Raw genomic sequence first — 22,292 nt, forward strand, 5'->3', positions numbered from 1 at the left:
ACCAACTTGAACATCTGGAAGTTCACAGTTCACGTATTGCTGAAGCCTGGCTTGGAGAATTTTGAGCATTACTTTGCTAGCGTGTGAGATGAGTGCAATTGTGCGGTAGTTTGAGCATTCTTTGGGATTGCCTTTCTTAGGGATTGGAATGAAAATGGACCTTTTCAGGTCCTGTGGCCACTGTTGAGTTTTCCAAATTTGCTGGCATATTGAGTGCAGCACTTTCACAGCATCATCTTTCAGGATTTGAAATAGCTCAACTGGAATTCCATCACATCCACTAGCTTTGTTCGTAGAGTTGCTTTCTAAGCATCTTCACATCTTCACATTCACATCCTGGAATGACCTCACATTCCAGGGTGTCTGGCTCTAGGTGAGTGATCACACCATTGTGATTATCTGGGTTATGAAGATCTTTTTTGTACAGTTCTTCTGTGTATTCTTGCCACCTCTTCTTAATATCTTCTGCTTCTGTTAGGTCCATACCATTTCTGTCCTTTATCCACCCCATCTTTGCCTGAAATGTTCCCTTGATATCTCTAATTTTCTTGAAGAGATCTCTAGTCTTTCCCATTCTATTGTTTTCCTCTATTACTTTGCATTGATCATTGAGGAAGGCTTTCTTATCTCTCCTGGCTATTCTTTGGAACTCTGCATTCAAATGGGAATATCTTTCCTTTTCTCCTTTGCTTTTCGCTTCTCTTCTTTTCACAGCTATTTGTAAGGCCTCCTCAGACAACCATTTTGCCTTTTTGCATTTCTTTTCCATGGGGATGGTCTTGATCCCTGTCTCCTGTATAATGTCACAAACCTCAGTCAATAGTTCATCAGGCTCTCTGTCTATCAGATCTAGTCCCTTAAATCTATTTCTCACTTCCACTGTATAGTCATAAGGGATTTTATTTAGGTCATACCTGAATGGTCTAGTGGTTATCCCTACTTTCTTCAATTTAAGTCTGAATTTGGCAATAAGGAGTTCATAATCTGAGCCACAGTCAGCTCCCGGTCTTGTTTTTGCTGACTGTATAGAGCTTCTCCATCTTTGGCTGCAAAGAATATAATCAATCTGATTTTGGTGTTGACCCTCTGGTGATGTCCATGTGTAGAGTCTTCTCTTGTGTTGTTGGAAGAGGTTGTTTGCTATGACCAGTGCGTTCTCTTGGCAAAACTCTATTAGCCTTTGCCCTGCTTCATTCTGTACTCCAAGGCCAAATTTGCCTGTTACTCCAGGTGTTTCTTGACTTCCTACTTTTGCATTCCAGTCCCCTATAATGAAAAGGACATCTTTTTTTGGGTGTTAGTTCTAAAAGGTCTTGTAGGTCTTCATAGAACTGTTCAACTTCAGCTTCTTCAGTGTTACTGGTTGGGGCATAGGCTTGGATTACCGTGATATTGAATGGTTTGCCTTGGAATCGAACAGAGATCATCCTGTCGTTTTTGAGATTGCATCCAAGTACTGCATTTCCGACTCTCTTGTTGACTATGATGGCTACTCCATTTCTTCTAAGGGATTCCTACCCACAGTAGTAGATATAATGGTCATGTGAGTTAAATTCACCCTTTTCAGTCCATTTTAGTTCACTGATTCCTAGAATGTCAACATTCACTCTTGCCATCTCCTGTTGGACCACTTCCAGTTTGCTTTGATTCATGGACCTGACATTCCAGGTTCCTCTTTACAGCATCAGACCTTGATTCTATCACCAGTTTCATCCACAACTGGGTATTGTTTTTGCTTTGGCTCCATCCCTTCATTCTTTCTGGAGTTATTTCTCCACTGATCTCCAGTAGCATATGGGGCACCTACCGACCGGGGGACTTCCTCTTTCAGTGTCCTATCATTTTGCCTTCTCATACTGTTCATGGAACAGTTGTTATTACTAAACGCTTCCCGTTCTAGTAACCACTGTGGGCTTCTGTCTCCTAATTAGACTGTAACTGCCCATAAAGCATCCTAGGAATAAGTCTTATGCAAATAGTCTTACCTTGCAAATGCAAAAACAGCTGTTCCAAGAAGAATGATGGAAAGGATACACAAAGTGACTGAAAGTATAATCTCTACAGTTCGTTCTGAAAGTCCTTCACCTGAAGAGAAAGTGTAACATGATCATTAATTATTATTATATGGGATACTATGTTGGGTCTAAAATAAAGATATACTTCGACCTATTTCTCAATAACATTAACAAAATGTACACATGTCTTTATCTTCTAGATCTTTTAACTTTGGGGCTCAATCCTTGGTCCTCTTTTTCTATCTACACTCACACCCTTGGTACACTCATGCAAACTCATGGTTTTAATTTTCATCTATATGATGATGTCTACTTAACTGTAATCTAAGGAACTACCAAATTGTATATCCAGTTGCCCACTATACATCTTTACATAGAAATGTAACTAAATTTCAAAAATCAGAATGTCCCAAACTGAACTTCTATCCATCTCTCCTTTCAACTGCATCTTTCTTCTTCTTAGTTGATGGCAACTTCATTTATTCTAGTTGCTCAGTCCCCAAATTGTGCAGTCATACTTGACTTTCTCATTCGCAGAACACATCCAAAATCTCTGAGGAAATCCTGTTGACTCTAAGTAGACACATTTTTCACTAAAAGAAACCAGGGAAAATTGGAGAGATAGTAATCCCAAATTGTGATTAGGGCACAAAAGGAATTTGGGACATCTAATGAGACAAGAAAGCTAAGAAACTATCAAAGGCTAATGGTGTAGAAAAAACAAAAGGTCATCTTTAAGAGGTCCTACTGGCCAAAGATGGAACATTTTAAACTTCATGATGAATAAAACCTGAAACTGATAGAAATATATTCAATATCAGTATAAAAATCCATGAGTTCCAATATTATTCAATGAAATAGAAATGAAAATTAAAACAAAAAATACTATTTTGTAACCTCTGGTTTTAGCTAAATTACTTTTCTTTCACTCTCTAAAACTTTGAAATTAAAGGGAGAAAATTAAGCATTCCCCCCCCCCCGGCTTTCTATTTTTATGAAATAAAAAAAGCCCTAGTTAAGGAAAAAAAGCTCCTTTTTAGAGGAAAATTCTGTTTAATAAATGTGGAAGAAATAATAAAATTGGAAATTAATTTTGCATTCCTAATGAAATAACTGACTCAGGTAACAATCACAAATGCATCTTTAAATGACTAGGAGGTTGATAGGGACTTGAACATTTAGGGAATGTCAGACTATCACCTCACAGATTATTTGCTGGTTATAACATGGGAAAAAAACTTCCAGTGAAGAATCATGCTGTCACTATCACTAAATTAACTGATCAATTTTAACATCACTGAAAATGTGATGAGACATTATATACCTCCTGATGTGAGGTATTTTGATCTACACAGCAACACTTGTAAAGTATTTCTGCCAAAATGTTCATTGTGCGTATTCAGACCTTTAGATCTTATCTCTAATTTATAAGAAAGTAGGAAAAGTAGTTCAAAAATAAAATGACATCAATAAAGAGCAATGAGACAAATTCAGAACATGGAACCCCTTACAGGACAGCTCATCTAGTTGCCTAAATGAGTCTTTGGCATAGGAGTGGGGAGGCGGGAGGAAGTCTCTTCTAGATGAAAATAGATTGAGAAAGGGTGAAAACTGTTAGTCACTCAGTTGTATGTGATTCTTTGCAGTCCCATGGACTATAGCCCGTCAGGCTCCTCTGGCCATGGGATTTTCCAGGGAAGAATACTGGAGTGGGTTGCCATTTCCTTCTCTGGGGTATCTTCCTAACCCAGGGATCAAACCCACATCTCCTGCATTGCAGGTGGATTCTTTACCATCTGATCCACCAGGGAAGCCCAGATTAAGAGACACAACAATCAAAAATAATGTGTGAGCCTCTCTTTTGATCCTGTTTCAAAAAATTATAGAGAAAAAAAATCAGAGGATGTTTTGAAAATATGTGGTTTTACATAATATCAAGGATTTAACATTAATTTTGTTTAAGTGCAACAATATAATAAAAACAGACTTATTAGAGAAATAAGCTAAAGTATTTGGAGTGGAAGATAATGCTTTCTGTAATTTAAAATACTTCAGAAATAAAATGACCAAGGCACAAATAGAGCAGATGTGGCAAACTTCATAGGCACTTAGGGCTCATTATACTATTCGAAACTTTTGTGTACTCTCTATTCGCCTTTTACTACCTCTTCTGCAAGTAACCTGATCGAGGCCACCATCCTATTTTGCATGAATTATTGTATGGACACCTAACAAGTCTTCCTGTATCTATCCTTGTCTTCTATGTATTCTCAGCATAGTAAGCAAGAATAATGCTTTTAACATATTACCTCTCTACTTAAAACCCTCCTCATCTCTCACAGACAAAATGCAAAGTCCTCCCAATGGCCTACACCATAGGTTAATGGTCTCTGGTCCTTCATTAACACTCTGGTTCCCTGTCATCTCTGACTTCCCTTCCAATCGCCAGCTGGCTTACTGCTTTGGAGCCAGACTGTCTCCTTATTGTTCTTGGGATACACCAGGTCACTTTTGATACAGGGCTTTGTCCAGCTTCTTCCTGTGCCTGGAAAGGGACTTCTCTTGTAGATCTTCCTGGGGAGCCATGTCATTACCTTCAAGAATTTTCTCAAATATCACCTAGTGAATGACACCTCTTACAGACTGAATATATGTGTCCCTCCAAAATTCATATGCTGAAACCCTAACACAAATACAATGTGAGATTATTTGAGTAAGGATGTCCTTAATGTTATTTGAGGTCTTAAGGGCTGAGCAGAATTAGTGTCGTTTTAAGAAGAGAACGCCAGAAACTATTCTCTTCCTCTGTGTACACATACTGAGGAGAGGCCACAGGAGGACACAGCAAAACGGAGGAGACCACTCACCACATACTGAGCTGGCTGCAACTCTGTGTTGGCCCCCCTAGCTCCAGAACTGTGAGAAAGCAACCTTGTTTAAGCTCTGTCTATGGTATTTAGCATAAGATGGCTGGATGGCATCACCGACTTGATGGGCATGAGTTTGAGTAATCTCTGGGAGTTGGTGATGGACAGGGAGGCCTGGCATGCTGTGATTCATGGGGTCGCAAAGAGTTGGACATGACTGAGCGACTGAACTGAACTGAACTGATGGTATTTGTAATGGCAGCCTGGGCAGACTCAGAGATTACCCTATTTAAGATGGAAAGTTACAACTCCTCCACTTGCTGTCTTCCCCCTCCTGCCTCCTCTGCACTCTGTTCTACTTTTTTTCCCCCTCCATAACCCTCTTAACATATCTTAAAATTCATTTATTTATTATCCTACTACCCATCCAGAAGTAGGATTCCTGAAGACAGGAGTCTTTATTTTATTCACAACTGTATATGAAGTCTGAGAATAATATCAGGCACATAGCAAACATTAAATACTTTAAAAATTTACTGGTTAAAAATTCAGTTTTGAAGTAGAAATTAAAAGTCTTCAGGTTGAAGATTAGGCATTAAACCAAATAACTATAAAGTGTTTGTTTTTTTATACAATTAGTAATTTTCATCAATTTTAAGTTATATAATTTTACTGTAAAAAGTATTAAAGTCAGGTGACAACATAGGTTAACTATTTGTAAAATACACAGGGATTAATGTTTCACCTTTATTCCCCTGGCTTGGTACTTACAAATGTTAACAATCAGAGTTTCATGGTCACCTAGAATCTTCACCTAAATTTAGAAGACACTAAATGAGCATATAATAGCTCATATAGTATTTTAGATACACCTTTTTTACACATTAAAATATAAATGGCTTGTTTCATAAATTTTCACATGCTTATTCCTAATTAGATATGCTTGAGAAAGGAAACATGAAGATGAATAAAGAATCATCTTTATCAGGTAGTATTGAGTCACTAGACCTTGGAATCTAGTGGAAAAAAAAAAATGACTTCATAGACCATAGATTAGATTACCATTTCAAAGCACCAGCCAAGTAAAGTGAAGAAATGACATATAATGTATTAATAAACAGTAGGTAATCCTTTGGGCACGTGCATTACAAATGTGCTACTAGGAAAGGACAAAATGTACTGTGATTTTCCAGTACAAATTTTGATTCACCACTATGTATGTACCCACAGAGCACTACCAGTACAGAATGAAATTATTCTCTAAGTCCTTTCACAGAAAATGGAACTCTTCTGCCTGAAAGTATGAGCATTCTTTTTTTAATACGTACAAGTCATTTCCTAATGAGACTTAAAATCCTATGAAAGGTCAAATCATTTTATTTCATAACAGAATGTTCCACTGTAATTAAGCAAATCATAATTATAAAGCACTAATTTTTCATAAGTATTATCTTTTGATTAAAGTTATCATTATTTAAACTCAGCCTATGGATCTGACTTTTTAAGCTACTTTTATATCTCTAAGAAGAAGCTTGAAGTAAATGAGTTATAAAGCTCCTAGGACAATGCCTGTCTCTTGATACAGATACATATTACATAACAGAATGTGACTTTGAGCCTTATAACTCATTTATTATGACAGAACTTAAGTAAAAAAGTTCTCTTTTAGCCCTGTACTAGCCATCCAAAATATTTAAATACTACACAAAGAGCTTACTAAAAGTCATTCTATGTCATAATTCAAGAAATATCTATTAAATCAGCTATGCAAAATATTAGTAGATACTAAACAATTGTTTCCAAGATGTAGAGAAAAGTCACACTTATTGTTTACAAAAAACAAAAGGAATTACTGCATTTTTATGTGTAAAAATAAAGCATACTCATGTATTAATGCTAGCCTCAAAAAGCTGAGAAGATAAAAAGAGAAAAGCTAGAAATAGTTTAAAATATTGAGAAGAGAAAATGGTACAGCAAGGATAGGAAGTATGCAGGAGCAGAAAAATTAGCAATAGTGATGAAATTGAAAGCTACTTGGGTACTTGGTAATTTCTAGGCAACACAACATTGCCTGAAGTCAGGTTGCCTGGGTCTAAAAGCTGGTGGTGTACTTCCCCAGCTCTGTAACCTTGGGCAAGCTGCTTAAAGACCCAGCTTCAGATTTCATAGCAATACTCCAATATTTTGGCCACCTCATGTGAAGAGTTGACTCACTGGAAAAAGACCCTGATGCTGGGAGGGATTGGGGGCAGGAGGAGAAGGGGACAACAGAGGATGAGATGGCTGGATGGCATCACCGACTCGATGGGCATGAGTTTGAGTAAACTCCAGGAGTTGGTGATGGACAGGGAGGCCTGGCGTGCTGCGATTCATGGGGTCGCAAAGAGTCGGACATGACTGAGCAACTGAACTGACTGACTGACTGACATTAGGGATACCCATAAATAGGAAATCACATTATAGGATTGTAGTGAAAAAATACATGAGGCTATATAGAAAGGTTTGGCATGAAGGGTTTGGCACATAAGTAAACAATGTTTCATATATTAATTAATAACCTTTTCATTAATCTGTACATTGATTTAATGTACATGATTAATTACATTAATCATATGTAATTATGATTTATGATCATAAATGATCATTGATTTAATGGTTTATCATTAAATATGATTTAATCTCCCAGTTAAGTTTATGAAAGTGTGATGTGAAAGTGTAGGTCTCTCAGTTGTGTCTGACTCTTTGCTACCCCATGGACTGTAGCCCGCCAGGCTCCTCCATCCATGGGATTCTCCAGGCAAGAATACTGGAGTGGGTTTCCATTTCCTTCTCCAGGAATTGAACCTGAGTTTCCTCATTGCAGGCAAATTCTTTACTGTCTGAGCCACCACAGAAGCCCAGCTAGTTTATGAATTGGGTGTTATTCTGCTTTTGGAAATGAGACTGCAGAGGTTAATTTGTTAAGTGACTAATTCAAAGTCACAAATTCCATATATGCCAAAATGGCCTGAAACTTGTTTGTCTGGCTGCAGAGTTTGCGAGCTTCACTATCACATTACTGCTGCCTGTGAACATCATAAAACTTCCCCCTGTTCCTTTTGTCACAAAAATATATATAGTGACTCCCTATTTTTCTTCTCAAGTGAGAATACTGGAACTTTTAATTGTTAGCACAGTAATTAAATAAGGAGTGTTATGACCAAAAAAAAAAAAAAAAAAATCACAGAGTGCCTTTGCTGTGGAGTTTGTTTCCTCTCTTTAGCTTTAGTGAAGCCCTGTGAGGTGCATAAAGGAGTGTCTGGAGTTCAAATCACAGGAATCCTCTATAATGAAACCTTGTAATCAAAACATTGCCTGCAAGCGGTTTCCATAAACGTATATACCTAAGGAGGAGTTTTTAAAAATGAATTTAAGATGAATTCTTATGAATTTGGTTAATAAAAATTCTAAGGCTTAGTCCTGAATGCAAATAAATAAGTTGTAAGTATATCTTTAGGATTAAAATAATGGCATGTGTCATTTTGTATTATTCCTACAGGTCATCAAGATTTCCCCAGGTGTGATTCCTCTTCCATCTTATTCATCTTTATTTAGCAAAGCCCTGTCCAGCCCCTTCTCACTTGTCCTGCTGCTAGCCTTTTCACTAAGCCTTTTAGTTCATCAGTGATTCTCTGCCCCTAATTTAACATCCCAATAATATCTCTACAGTCGCAACCACTATCAAAATGGTCTGTCTTGTAAGTGCCTGTCCTATACTAACTTCAAAACACAGCCTTCAAAAGGTGCTTAAATCCTGAAGACTGTACTGATAGGTAACTCAACTTGAAGCTCCTTGCCTGTGGTGTGCAAAATACCAGTGAATGACTGTACATCCAGTGGTGGTTTGATGACCTAGATGAGACCTAGACTTTGGCTAAAGTGTGAGATACACCTAAGTATTGGGCAGGCTTGTTAGAAATTCTGGGAGCCACTAGTCCTGTGTCCTAATACATGACATATTCGAGAGAGAGGACTCAAAGTACATCCTTTGTACTCTTATGACCCCGGGGATATTATACCAATGCATTTACTATTTGCTGGCCCCCACTCTCACAGCCGTGAAATCATTCTGGCCATTGACCACTGCCAACTAAAGAAATGGTCAACTTTATTTCTTTTTTTAATCCTTCTACTATATCTTCCTCAGCAATGTTCTTTTACCAAAAACTATGACTTCATGGCCTTTTATGTGAATATCAACTGTAGACAAGCACCTTTTCTGGAGGGTGCACTTTAGTGCCTGACTCATCAGCGTGAACCTGGCAGACACAGAACCACAATATTCAATAGCTAGGTAAAGAAAAAAAAAAAAGTGAGGCCAGAAATTGATGGTGTTACATCCATTCACCAGCAGAATGACTGAGCTACTTGTTCTACATCAAAGAATTCTGCTCCAGTGGTACATGACACATTACAAATCTTAGCATTTCATTTCGCCATAACTGAGGGTTGCATGCCTTTAAACTCCATCTACTCCTGCCCAGTACTGGTTTTCAAGCTACAGATAACTATCTAGGTAGCAGAATTCCATGCGGTCAGTCAGAGTAAGCATTACAGAACAAAAGCCTATTATCAAGCTGCTATCTGCCAGGAGAGAGCCCCCTGAAGGCCACTCTAAGGAGGAACCTGAAAGGCTGTCCTTAGGTCACTGGTCTATGCATGCTCAGTCGCGTCCGACTCTCTGTGACCCTGTGGACTGTAGTCTGCCAGGCTTTCTGTCCGTGAGATTTCTCCGGCAAGAACACCAGAGTGGATTGCCATTTTCTTCTCCAACAAATAACATATGAGCCCTGAAAAACTGATTGTAGATACATACGACCCTCCCTGTCACTACCCCTTACCAGCCCAGTGGCCTTCCACCTGCAGAGTCCAAGCTGGCTCCCAGCCCCTCCTGCTCCAGCCTTGGTAAGACCTGGTGCTCTGCCCTGCCCTCTGCATCTTCCATCCTCGGACACTCCTGCTGTAACCAGGGCACACACGTCAGCACCTGGGTGACTAGGGGGGTGGTGGTGATTCCAGGAGAGGAGTCAGAGAACTCACAAGCATATTTCTCCTACCTTCTAGAATTACTTATTGTATGCCACTGCCTCGGCTGTGAGAGACAGGAAGAAAAAGAAGAGATCTTCACTGAGAAACATCTTGAGACTACGGTGGCCAGCGCTGAATGGGGCCCATTCGTGGCCACAAGGATGCTATTCTGCAGTATCTGAGGAGTCACGTCCTTGTACACTGTGGTTCCTAATGCTCTTTCATTCCTATTAACCCAGATGTGTCAACTTTACATTCCAGATAACCAGTTGAATATGTTGTCCTCATATCAATAATCTATATAAACCCAAGAAGCTGTGAGATGAATAATACACAGCAAACAATACAACAAAGTAATGTCTTTTTAGCACTCCATCTACAAAATGTCATTTTTCTAAGACATATGAGCCAATCCATTTGTACTATGTTCCTTATCTTCCACCAGTTAATATACTGGGGTCAGCATTTAGCTGTGGTAGTATGTGGTTTCTGAATTCTATACCCTAAAGGAAATTATGTTGATGCCACTAAAACATTTACTGTGGCAGTGTCAGGTGTGATAAACACAGCCTCCAAATGCAGAAACCCTTGACAAAAGTTTAAAATAATTGAATTATTATGTAAAAATAAACCAGTGATGTTTATGGAATTAAGCAGACAGCATAGCCAATGAAATCTGTCATTCTTTTATAAACATTAATGTAGCAAATGGTGCACTACATTTCTTCATTTCTTCAAGATCGAAAGTTTCCTTAAGTGCAGGCCGCAGAAACTGGCTTTTTATACAGTTAATGGTCCAGAACCAGATGAGAGTTTCTAACTAAAAATGGTGGAACATGTTCTATCTTCTCCCAACCATAACTCTCACTGAAATCTACTGCATTGATGATATATACTGTGGATCTGAACAACACATTGAGTTGCACAGGCTCAGAGACTGATACACAGGAGATAGAAATTTGCAAATTACTCAGAAATCCTAGGGAAAGAATTGTTCCCAAGGAAGTACAATTTTAAAATCTTTCATTATAACCTGTCAAAAAGCTATTAAGCATTCAGCTATTTTTATTAACTATAAAAGGTTAATATATTTACCCATATTGTTTTACATTAATCTTTCAAGGCAGATAATATCACCATTTTCCAAATAAGGAAACTGAGGGTAATAGAAATTATTTTCCCAAGTGGTAGAATCAAGATTTTAATCCAGATCTAAATCCTGCATTTGCAGTTTAATGTTATAAAATTTGTGCTGGCAGAGCCACTTAATTACTGAATCTGGGCCACGGTTTCCTCATCTGCAAGATGGAACTAACATTAGCAACCTAACAGGCTTTCTGAACCTCAGCACACTGGTTAGGGGTCAGATGATTCCTTGCTGGAGGGGCCTGCCTCTGCCCTGGAGGATAGGCAGCAGCATCTCTCCTCTCTTTGCCCCCTGGATGCCACTAGCTCAGCTCCCACACTTACGACCACCCAGCCGGAAATGGCTCCAGACACTGCCAAATCCCCAAACAGTAAAATCACTCCGTTGAGAACCACTGACCTAAATTAAAGGACAGTTGTGAAGAATCCATCAGTTAATACATACGAAGGACCTCAGAGTATGTCTGGCACAGAATATTTAAAGTTAGATATGTTGATGGTGAAGGAGGCGGAGGAGAGAAAGAGGAGAAGTAGGAAGGGGATCAGTCAGGGGAGAGAAAGGGGGAGAAAGAGAAAAGGAAGAAGTATACTTGCATCTGACTGAATGGTACTTATGTTCTATCCAGGCCTGACTGGATGGATATAATTGAAAAACTCATGAAAGCACTGATCAGAAAGAAAACTTAAAAAGACATAAGCTTCTAACTTTTAGGATTATTTCAGAAAATTTTCCTTAATCCTTTTTCACTTTTACAAAGTAAAAATCTTTTACATAAAAGATTACATATTAAAAAACCAAATATTTTCTTAGTGTAATGTCCATACACATCAGCCTAGACTGAATACCATATTGAAATCTATGTCCAAATTTGAATAGATGGAGCATCCATCACTTAAAAGAGTATTATAAATACTACTTTTTCCTTAGTCAAGATAATTAACCTTGAAATGACTTTATACTTGAGAACATTCAGTCATGGAATACATTTACTAAGGAACATTATAGCTATGATTAGCATGTTGAGATTATAAATGAAATTAAACTAGAAAAATGTCTTACTTAAAGTCTTAACAGGATCAGAGTAATCAGAGTCAGTAAATTGTCCCATGACATTTGTGGCTCTAAATTTAAATCTGTGGAAGAAGAAAAACAATTTACATATGACTTTTTTTTCTATATATAATTTAAATAAATATCTGTGGAAAAATACATTTTTGTTCAGAGACCATGAATTTACAAAGTATAAACTTAGAAATCTGCCACTATCAGAACAAATAGTATCTTTATGTGAGATGAATAATTATCTTGGACACAGACCTTTTCAACTTCATCACAGTGTGGCTAAAAATTTGATCAGATTCATGACTAGCCAGCAGTTAATCAGATTAAGTAGATCATCTCTCTCATAGATTTATTTGGATGAAATGACTTAATGTCACCACAAGCACACTTTAAACATAACTATTACACTTCAAACACCTTTGAAAATACCAGTGAGACAGATTTAGAATGATCATATAAAACTTACCTTGCTCACATGTAAACAAAGAATAATGCTTATTAATTCTGAGTGTGCATAGCTATATTTTCACTTTATATGCTTCCATGACATACAACATAGAAAATGGGTGCAGAAGAAAATCAACCTTAAAAATCACTGGATCACACACAGAGACACTACATATCGCTATCACCACAGAGACAACCAAAATTTACCTTATTTTAAAACTATGAACATATAAGAATTTTAAAATATAAAATCAATCTACATTAATCTCTGCTGTTCTCAAATTCTTATGATTTTATTGTTTATATGAAATGTTTTGGTAAAATTATGCAAAATCAATAATTCTTAGATTAAAAACTTTGTAGTATATCATATCTGTAACTATTATTGTATGATGATTAATTTCAGGGCATAACTTAGTAACCCAAGTAAGTGTTCTTAATAACAGATGATAGGCATTTGGAAAAAAAATGCTCTAACTTCTCTCTCTAATGTTAAGTTGCCCTAGGGTGTTTATGAAGAATTTAATAATGCTTTAACTAGTAGGCAAAAGTGAAACTAGCTGTATTTTTCAAATTTAATATTAAAAATTATATTTTGGAAGTTAAACTTTTAAAAATTATAATCACAATAGTCAACTTAGTAGGAAAAAAATAAGCCAAATTTAGCAAAGCATTTAATAGAGCTAAAATATTGACATCTGTTTTTATATTAGACTATTATAATCTACACAGTACCAAATATTAAAGTGAAATGTAAATATTTTAATACATCATTTAGATGTTTGATAATATAAAGAGCTGAAAATGATTGTTATGACTGAAGTAAAGTGAAGCCACAGTTAACTGGAAGACAAGGATAGTGTTTCTAAAACCGTATATACATCAGCATGCGCGGCATAATAATGAGTTGAGAAAGACAAAACATCACACATTAGTCACATAGCCCTTTACGAAACGAATAAAATTCTCCTACCTGAATTCTCCAGTTTGCACAATATTCATATTGCCCTTAATTACTTATTTCAAACCATAATTACTTTTAAGTTTGCCTACTTTCCCTAGAACTGTACTTTTACTGAATGAAAGGACAATGCCTTGTTGATCTTTATCATGCACCAGGTCACAATATATTATAGATATCCAGTACTTACTGGAAAAAATGAAAGGAGGGGTAGATGGATGGGTTAAAAATGTCTACTAGCTTGCTATCATGATGCATAGTAAGCATTAACTATACTTACAAGTATTGCTTTTTTGGTTTCAGAGGTCCATTGCAGATTTTGTCTTCATTACCAGGAATCATACATGCATTATCAGCACCTATGATGTAAATTTCTTCATTGCCACTAAACTTTGCCTTTCCCTCTGTACATGGGGGGTTAGGAAAGCCTTCATTTGTAAAATATGGCCTTGGTTTATTAAAATATGCATCATACCACTTTGTTACATTTCCATCATGCTGAGCTATTTTCAGAAAAAAGAAGAATTATTACAAGTCATACCCAAATGTATTTTCACATTTATAAAAGGCATTTCTATAATTGCATGAGGAAAATCTGGATGCAACATCTTTCACTTTCTGAACCGCCAGGGATGATTCAACTGATCTACCTGGATAAGCAGGTCACCCTATCCATCCCATCACACATGAATCCATAGACACTGTTGTGGACAATGACGTCTCAGAGAAAAAGCATTCTTCAGCCAAGAGTAACTCTTTCCCACCTTCAAAGCAGCTATCAAGGCTGCATCCTGCCAAAATCCTACCAGCATATAGAATAAATATTTTAACCACATCTCTTTTAATTTTGGTAAACTATTTAGGTATAAATTAATGATCAGTAAAATTAATGACAATATTGACAATCTACTTAGCTCAAAAGATGTGTAATAATCGAGTCAATTTTGAATTGAAATGTCTTTAGCATTCAGCAGTCCACACTCCACAATTTAACAAGATAACCTGGCATGTGATGATACCTCCTGCTTCTGCTACAAGCACTTGTACATTTTTGATTGGTCCATGATCATCATTGTAGTAACATATTGGCATTCTGATTGTAATTGTTGTTGAAGTCACAAGAAGTTTTCCTGTGGCATCATAAATAGGGGTTGGTTTGGTTTTTGGTCGTGCTGGAGCTATAAACGTGAAGGACAAATATCACTACCTGTTGATTTTTTGTTCTTACAGAAAAGAGAAAATCATTTTAAATTCTCCTTTCATGCAGGTGATTTACAGATAAAGTGATGACAAACATAAATAACATGAAACATTTTTGTTTGGATACTGCACATATTTGGAAATTATTACCTCCTAATGATATGATTATATGTTTGAGACTTGCCTGAGATAATGGAGCCCAGGTGTGATTTTCAGACATCTGATTCCCCTTCACATATTAAAGAAATTCAAATGATATATACATATATATATATACAATTTTCACAAATGTATTAAATCATACTAATATTTTAGTGTTTTTTTTCTCTTAAATTCCTTTAGCTGATTCACTAATTTCTGTTCTGGTCATACCAGGAGCCCTGCCCTCCAACCCCACAATTATCCATACCAAACAACTAGATGATATCCTCTCATATTTTTCTTTATGGTCACATCATCATATAAAAATACATAAAGTCATACATAAGGGATTTCTCTCACTGATATGTTTTAATGGAGCTCTGTTAAGTATTATAATTACACCACATATTGCTTTTTATTACAATGACTGTGTAAATCTTTTCAAGTCACCATGTTCTGGGTTAATTCATTCTCTTTAATAACTACATTATATGTCACGGTACAACTGCATCACATTTATTCAATCATTCACCGAGTGATGGGAATTCACTTTTACTTCAGTCTTTGACCATTTGCTTCACGAAGCAGCCTTATATCTGTAGCCTTACTCACTGATTCTTTTATTTCTATAGAATATATTCCCAAGGGCAGAATTTCTGGAGCAAAAGATACATGTACCTTTAACACATATTTCCAGAATAATTTCTAAAAGTGTCATGATAATTCACATTTTACCATCAATGCATACAAGTATCTTCAAAACTAATATTTGTAGAAGTTCTGCTTATTTCATCTTAGAGCTCCACACACTAGCTATTTGAACATCAGTAAGTTGCTTAATCAAACTTCAATTCTCATATTTATAAAATCTTTTAAAAAAGCCCCTTAACCACGCCATAAAATTGGCTATATCATTTCCATTTTATAAGTGAGGAAAACAGCCTTATGCCACGTAGCTGTGAAAGGGAAATACCAAGACGTGAACCAAATCTTTTTGACTCGATCCTTTAGCTCACTCCTCTGAGATGTCAGGGTTATGATGATATTAGATATGCAGGAAGTTTACTGGGGGAAATATTTGTGAAGAATAGGGAGGCAGGGAGCAATAGTAGGTGGCAAGATCACAGTTCTGACATGTGTAAATGAGAAGGAAGGAAGAAAGGATGTGGCAGGAACAGCCTCCAGATTCAAGGGAGGCCACTGGGGAGCCCCCAAGACAAGGTTTCCAGTTACAGGAATCTGCCATTGGACAGTACTGTCCAAATTGATATGATAATTGTTAATCCAGTGTTACTCCATGTCATTAATAAAATTATGCATATTACTGGAGAAAAATTCAATTTTTTAGACCCCATCACTGCCACCAGTACTATCCATCTTCTCTAGATAACTGGTCATAAGTCTACCTGCTCTATGTAAGGTGTGGGAAGTCAGAACTAACCATCTTTACTGGAGGATAAGCAACGTATCTGAAATGGGAAGTTTTACTAAATAAATATAATGCATCTATTGTTACATACTGAATATATGAGTAAGTCTGCCACTGAATAACAAAGAAATAGTATTACAATTATATAAACCACCCAATGGTGAAAAAATTTATCAGCTTCATCTTACACTGAATATTTCTTATTCTTAACAAAGCAAATTTCTAGACACTGTGGGTTTTTCAGATTCTCTCTTAATCCTCACAACATGAGGTAGGAACTAGTATTATCTCTATTACACAGGCTTAGAGGTGTTAAGAAACTTGTCTAAAGCCAAGCAAGGTAGCAAGTGGCCAACCCAGGATTCAACCTCAGCGACTTGACCCTTGACCAGCCTAAAGATGGCATTTTCAATCACTGTGCTGTATTGTAGCTACCAAAGACTGAGAGAAGATGGTTTTCATTTCAGAAAGAGGAGGATCAGGTGGAATTCCACCAAAGCGCAATATATATTTTTAAAAATCTCTGCAGGTTTTACACAGGTTTTTAGAGAAGTGACAAAACTGTGAACGTTTTCATTCTTGAGAAGGCACCCTGAATAACTGAGTGGCCCTAAAGTCCTCTTAATAATCTTCTGTGGGTTTTGTGGGATTTGGTGAGGGAGGGAGTCTCTAAATTTTTATATATTTTCTATGAAAAAAAATCCCTGTCAATGATGAATTGATAGATCTACTTTATAGCCAGCATCATAAAGTTGATTATATGGTAGTTCAGTAAACACCATTTTATTAACTTAAAAGAACCTGACTTTCAAAAAAAGATCAGTCAAAGAATATACTTAGAACTAGTCAAAGTCCAGTCATGGGTAATTTAAAGAAGGAGTCTTCTTTTCAATAAAATTTGAAAAACATAAAATACAATTATAAAGTTTGTCTCAGCAAAATTTCAATTTAGCAGAAAAGAAATATAGCAGACATTCCCTGTAATTAACATGATAATTTGCCTCATGATTTAGGTATTTTAATTATAGCTTTAATAAGCATATATTACTACCTATTATTTAGTGTATGCTTACTATATGTATATGCATCATTTAAAAGCTTAACTACATCCATAACTCTAATACAGAATATAAATTATAATTACTTTTTAAGACAATAGCATTTCATGGGAAGGCAGCTCATGTACCTTTAATATCCATGGTTATTCTCATTTGAACCTTTGGCCCTGCACCAGCACTATTGATCGCATAAACCTAAAACAAAGAAACATCTTGTTATTATTTTCAAATTATTGCACAGGTGTATGTATAAGCAATTATGATTATATGTCATTTAAAAATTATTCTATTTTTAAAAACAATTCATATAGTCTATTATAATTTTCCTGCACTCAGATTTATATAATATACAGAGGAAGAACGTTAGCAATAAACTAGTTCTTACAACTGGTATTATGGTACTAAGCCCTGAGAACAAAGGCTCAGTGACCTAAACAGCCCTATCATAGAGACTAAGAAAGATGTGGCTTCTGTTTGAACCCGTAGGAGGAAAGAGCAGAAGAGGCACTGTCTACACTCTCTCTTCATCTACTATGACATCTGTTCCTTTTCTCTGTAGCTAGGTAACTCCAGCTTTCTTTAAATCCATATTCAAGACTCTTTTTTTTTTCCTTCTGAGATGAAACCCTATTCCCTCAGCCTCCCAGTTTTCCTGTATTAAATCATCCCTCTGAAAGTTGCCCTCTCTGCCCTGCTTCACCCCTGCCCCTAACTATCTGACGCTGTAACCTGCATAATGCAGCATATACACATAAAGCATTTCTGTTTGTATCTACAGAGGGTGATTTACACAAATGTGAGTCCTTTCAATCAACTTTGTGCTTAGGAAGCTGCAGACACAGGCTCTTCTTTAATTCACTGTATCTCACTATATATTAATAAAATAATGACTGTTATTGTCAATTTCATTATATTCAATAAAGACAATTCAGAACGTATCTTTATTGGAGTTAATAAATTTGTTTCATATATTAGTGGTCCACCCTCCACCCTATGCACAGTTTAGAAGTATTTTGATTGAATTAAAATAACACATATGATGTGGCAGGTATATAAATGTAGCTTAAAAAATATCTAAAGGAAATATTTACTGGTGTATGTAAACTTTAAAAAGAAAGTATTTAAAATGAAAAGTGATGCTACGATGTGTTTAATTATTTATATTTCTTTACAACCTAACCTTTAAGTGGAATAATAAAGTTGGGCAGTGCTTCTCAAGTTGCAGTGAGCAAAGAAGTCACTTGCAAATCCTGTTAAATGAAAATCTATAGGCTTTGATTCATTAGGTTAGGACCCATGTGAAAGTTACACATTTCTAGTAAATTCTCAGGTGTTGAGGACAATGAAAATTGCACCTTGCAAATAATCCAAAGATTGATTTATTTTTCTTTAAATTATGAATTAGTGGACTTCCCCTGGTGGAACAGTGAATGAGAGGCCATCTGCCAGTGCAGGGGACATAGGTTCGATTCCTGGACTGAGATTCTACAGGCCACAGAGCACCTCAGCCACGTGCCCCCACTGCTGAGCCTGTCTCTAGAGGCTGTGAGCTGCGGCTACTGAACCTCACACGCCCGGAGCCCATGCCCTGCAACAAGAGGAACCACTGCAATGAGAGGCCCATGCCCTGCAGTGATGAGTCGTCACAACGAAGACCCATGAATAATTTAAAAATTAGGAATCAGTTGTACTTTATTTCCTATTTTTCTTTTATTTGTGAGAGCCAAAACTGTTCTAACACTTGTTTCCTACCATCACTATTCATATCCTTATAGAAATTACTATTCTGATTACTAATTTTTCAGATAAGGAAAAAGAGGCACAGAGTTGCAGAAACTGCCCTGAAAGAAACTAGCAGGGCCAGAATTTGAATCTAGGTCAGTTCATTCTCTTAACCACCACCTTCTCTCTAACAGATCTTTTAATGGGGGTCCATTTAATGGTATGTGCAACAAGAATCCTAGCAAGTCAGATTATATAGTGAGTGAGGGAAATAACACAAATTATTAATGATAGTTTTCTGATATAAAGACTTTGTTGGAAGATTAGTTACTTGACTGTTTAGTTACTTGAGCTACTTGAATGCTTAGGGTGAATTCTATATTTGCTTAATAGATGATTTTCTGAATTATACAGTTCTTTTTGAAAATTCCAAGACATGCTATAAAAATAGCGAAAGGGTGAAACAAATTGTATGTGTATTATGTCTATGTGTATGTATATGAACTCAGATATATATTTACTTTCCGAAATGGATAATTTAGAATTAAGATATAAAATGCTTTTTGCTTTTAGTAACAGTTGTGTGAAAGACATGTGAATTTCAATCATACAAATAGTTATTTCTGCCCCTTGCCTTTGCTATTTGCTTTTCCATTTTCCATTTATAATCACACAGAAACAGTCTTCTTTTAGGCAGCACTATCTATATATCACTGCTCTTTAACTTTTAATGTGGATTTTCTTTATGCTTTATTTTTGGATTTCCACTATAATTGTGCAAACTTTTCTGTTATTTACATATTTTCACATGACTTGCTGTATTAAAATAGGAAATCAGCAATTCTGTTTCCCCAGATCTTTTTCACTTGGCATGTCTTAAGCAATTCCACAAAGAGATAAGAAAAATGGAGTATTACATAAGCTGCAGCATTTTTGAATGCTGAGTTTTTCAATCAACTTTGTAAAATAGATAATTAAAAACTATGTATACTTACACTGATGTTGTATGTATGTCCACCTTTTAGTCCTTCTAACATTGCAATGACAGATGTGTCAGTTTCCTGGATAATACTGAGGTTGTGAATCTGGACAGCAGTAGGATCATCTTCTCTGTAAACCAAAGCTTGATATACTTGGATATTTCCATTTGGTTGAGAAGGAGGAAGAAATGTTAACTGAAATTTTGTAACTTCATCTGGTATCTTCTGAAATGTCATGTTGTTAGGTGGATCCTTAGGGACTAAAAATATTTAGCAGTTAAAATTATTAAAAAATTTGTGTTCATTTTGATCTCCGTATAAAACTGATTTGCTTCAAATTTTTCTCAAATTTCTCTTTATAAAGAGTATTACACAAATCATTTAATTATGAAAAGCAAAATGGCTGGTTCATTACAGAATCATTGACATTTATAGATCACAGAAGCCATAACAGTGATCCAATTTATTTGCTTATATATTTAGCCTTTTATATGTATTTATCTTACACAGAATGAACTTCTATGACACTCTGAACTTAAAAATAATGTAGACTCATAGGAAGTTGCAAAAATCATACATTCAGTTCCCTGTAACCTTTGCCCAGCTTTCCCCAGTGGTGACGTCTTATATAACTGTAGTTAAATGTCAAACCTAGAAACAGAACTGGCACAATAATATTGACTTGACTATAGGTCTTATTCAGTTTTCACCATTTTTCATGCTTTCCTATGTTTTTGTATGGTTCTATGCAATTTAATTCCATGTATAGATTCCTGTAACCATCACCAGAAACAAGATACAAAACTATTCCATCACCATAAAGAAAAGTCCTCTTGCTCTCCCCTTATATTTGCATTCCATCACTCCTCAACACTGGTCAGTCTCCATCTCCATAGTTTTTATTAGTTGCAAAAGAGAACAGCACAATGGCTCTGAGATCCAGATATGCTGTGTATATCAACAGTTTATTCTGTCTTTATTGCTGAGTAGTGTTCCATTGTACTTGAATTTGTTTAATCATAAAAACATTTGGGTTGTTTCCAGTTATTTTGTTGTTATTCCTAATAAGCCTGTTAACATTCATATAAAGATATTTGTATGAACACTAAGTTTTCAATTGTCTGTGATAATTGCCTAAGATTGTAATTTGTGGACCTATGGTAAGTGCGTGTTCAGTTTTATAGAATACCAAACTATTTTTCCATTGTATCAATAGTTATACTCTTTTATATTCCCACTAGCAATGAATGAGAGATCCAGTCTCTTTGGACCTTTTCCAGCATTTGGTATTATTACTACTTTAAAACTTATTTTATCTGTTTTAGTAGGTGCACAGTGATGTATCATTGTGGTTTTAATTTACATTTTCTTAACAGATAATAGTGTTGAAAACATATCTTGAGTTTAGTTGCCAATCATCTTTCCTCTCTGGTGAAATATCAATTCATGTTCTTTTTCGGTTGTCTTTTCTTTTCTTTTTGGCCATATGACATGTCGGGTCTTAGTTCCCTGACCAGGGATTGAACCCACGCACCCTGCAGTGGAAGCTTGGAGTCCTAACTACTGAACTGCCAGGGAAGTCCCCTCTGAAATTTTCTAACTGGATTCTTTTTAAGTGTTGAATTTTAATATTTCTTTATATATTCTAGATATTCCTGTTTATTTTTGATAAATAAAAGTTGCCCTAACATATAACTAGCCAAATATCATTAAATTATTATGAAAAATAACACAGGATAAAATTAGTTTCTTAGTAAGAACTAATTCTTGTCAAACTATATAATTAGTATTTTTTAAAGTAAATTTAATGGTTGAATGAACATATTTATTTTAATCACATTGAAATGTACATATACTTCCATTCTAGGTAACGAATTTCCATGAAGAAGGCTGTTCATATTTGACTATGAATAGCTCACATATTCAGATACACTTGCAGAGATATCTAGAGATAGTTCCCTATGGCAAGCAAAACATAAGTAAATAAATAACAGAAAAAAAAGAGAGAAGCAGATAAATAAGAGTTATTGTGCAAATATCACAATGTGAAGAAATGCATAGCTGATATAAAAGTTAAATTGGTTCAACACACATTTTCACAATTGTTATTATACATTTTTATGACATATAGGAATATATATATTTCTTTTTATGAGAGATGTTTCTCTAAAATTAAGATCAGCTTTAAAGTTGAAT

The 22,292-nt window shown here is 35.8% G+C and overlaps 1 protein-coding gene across 1 annotated transcript in view; it reads right to left on the bottom strand.

Moving 5' to 3' along the window:
* PTPRQ (protein tyrosine phosphatase receptor type Q) overlaps positions 1-22,292 on the bottom strand; it is a 293,179-nt gene that overhangs the window by 51,349 nt on the left and 219,538 nt on the right. The window contains exons 47-52 of the mRNA XM_043446813.1: positions 20,112-20,356; positions 17,523-17,589; positions 14,586-14,744; positions 13,847-14,069; positions 12,156-12,229; positions 1,986-2,085 (exon numbers count right to left, since the gene is read on the bottom strand). Coding sequence (XP_043302748.1) covers positions 1,986-2,085; positions 12,156-12,229; positions 13,847-14,069; positions 14,586-14,744; positions 17,523-17,589; positions 20,112-20,356 — 868 coding nt within the window. The remainder of the gene's footprint in view (positions 1-1,985; positions 2,086-12,155; positions 12,230-13,846; positions 14,070-14,585; positions 14,745-17,522; positions 17,590-20,111; positions 20,357-22,292) is intronic.

Source organism: Cervus canadensis, chromosome 25 (assembly GCF_019320065.1).
Source record: "Cervus canadensis isolate Bull #8, Minnesota chromosome 25, ASM1932006v1, whole genome shotgun sequence".
Classification (NCBI taxonomy): domain Eukaryota; kingdom Metazoa; phylum Chordata; class Mammalia; order Artiodactyla; family Cervidae; genus Cervus; species Cervus canadensis.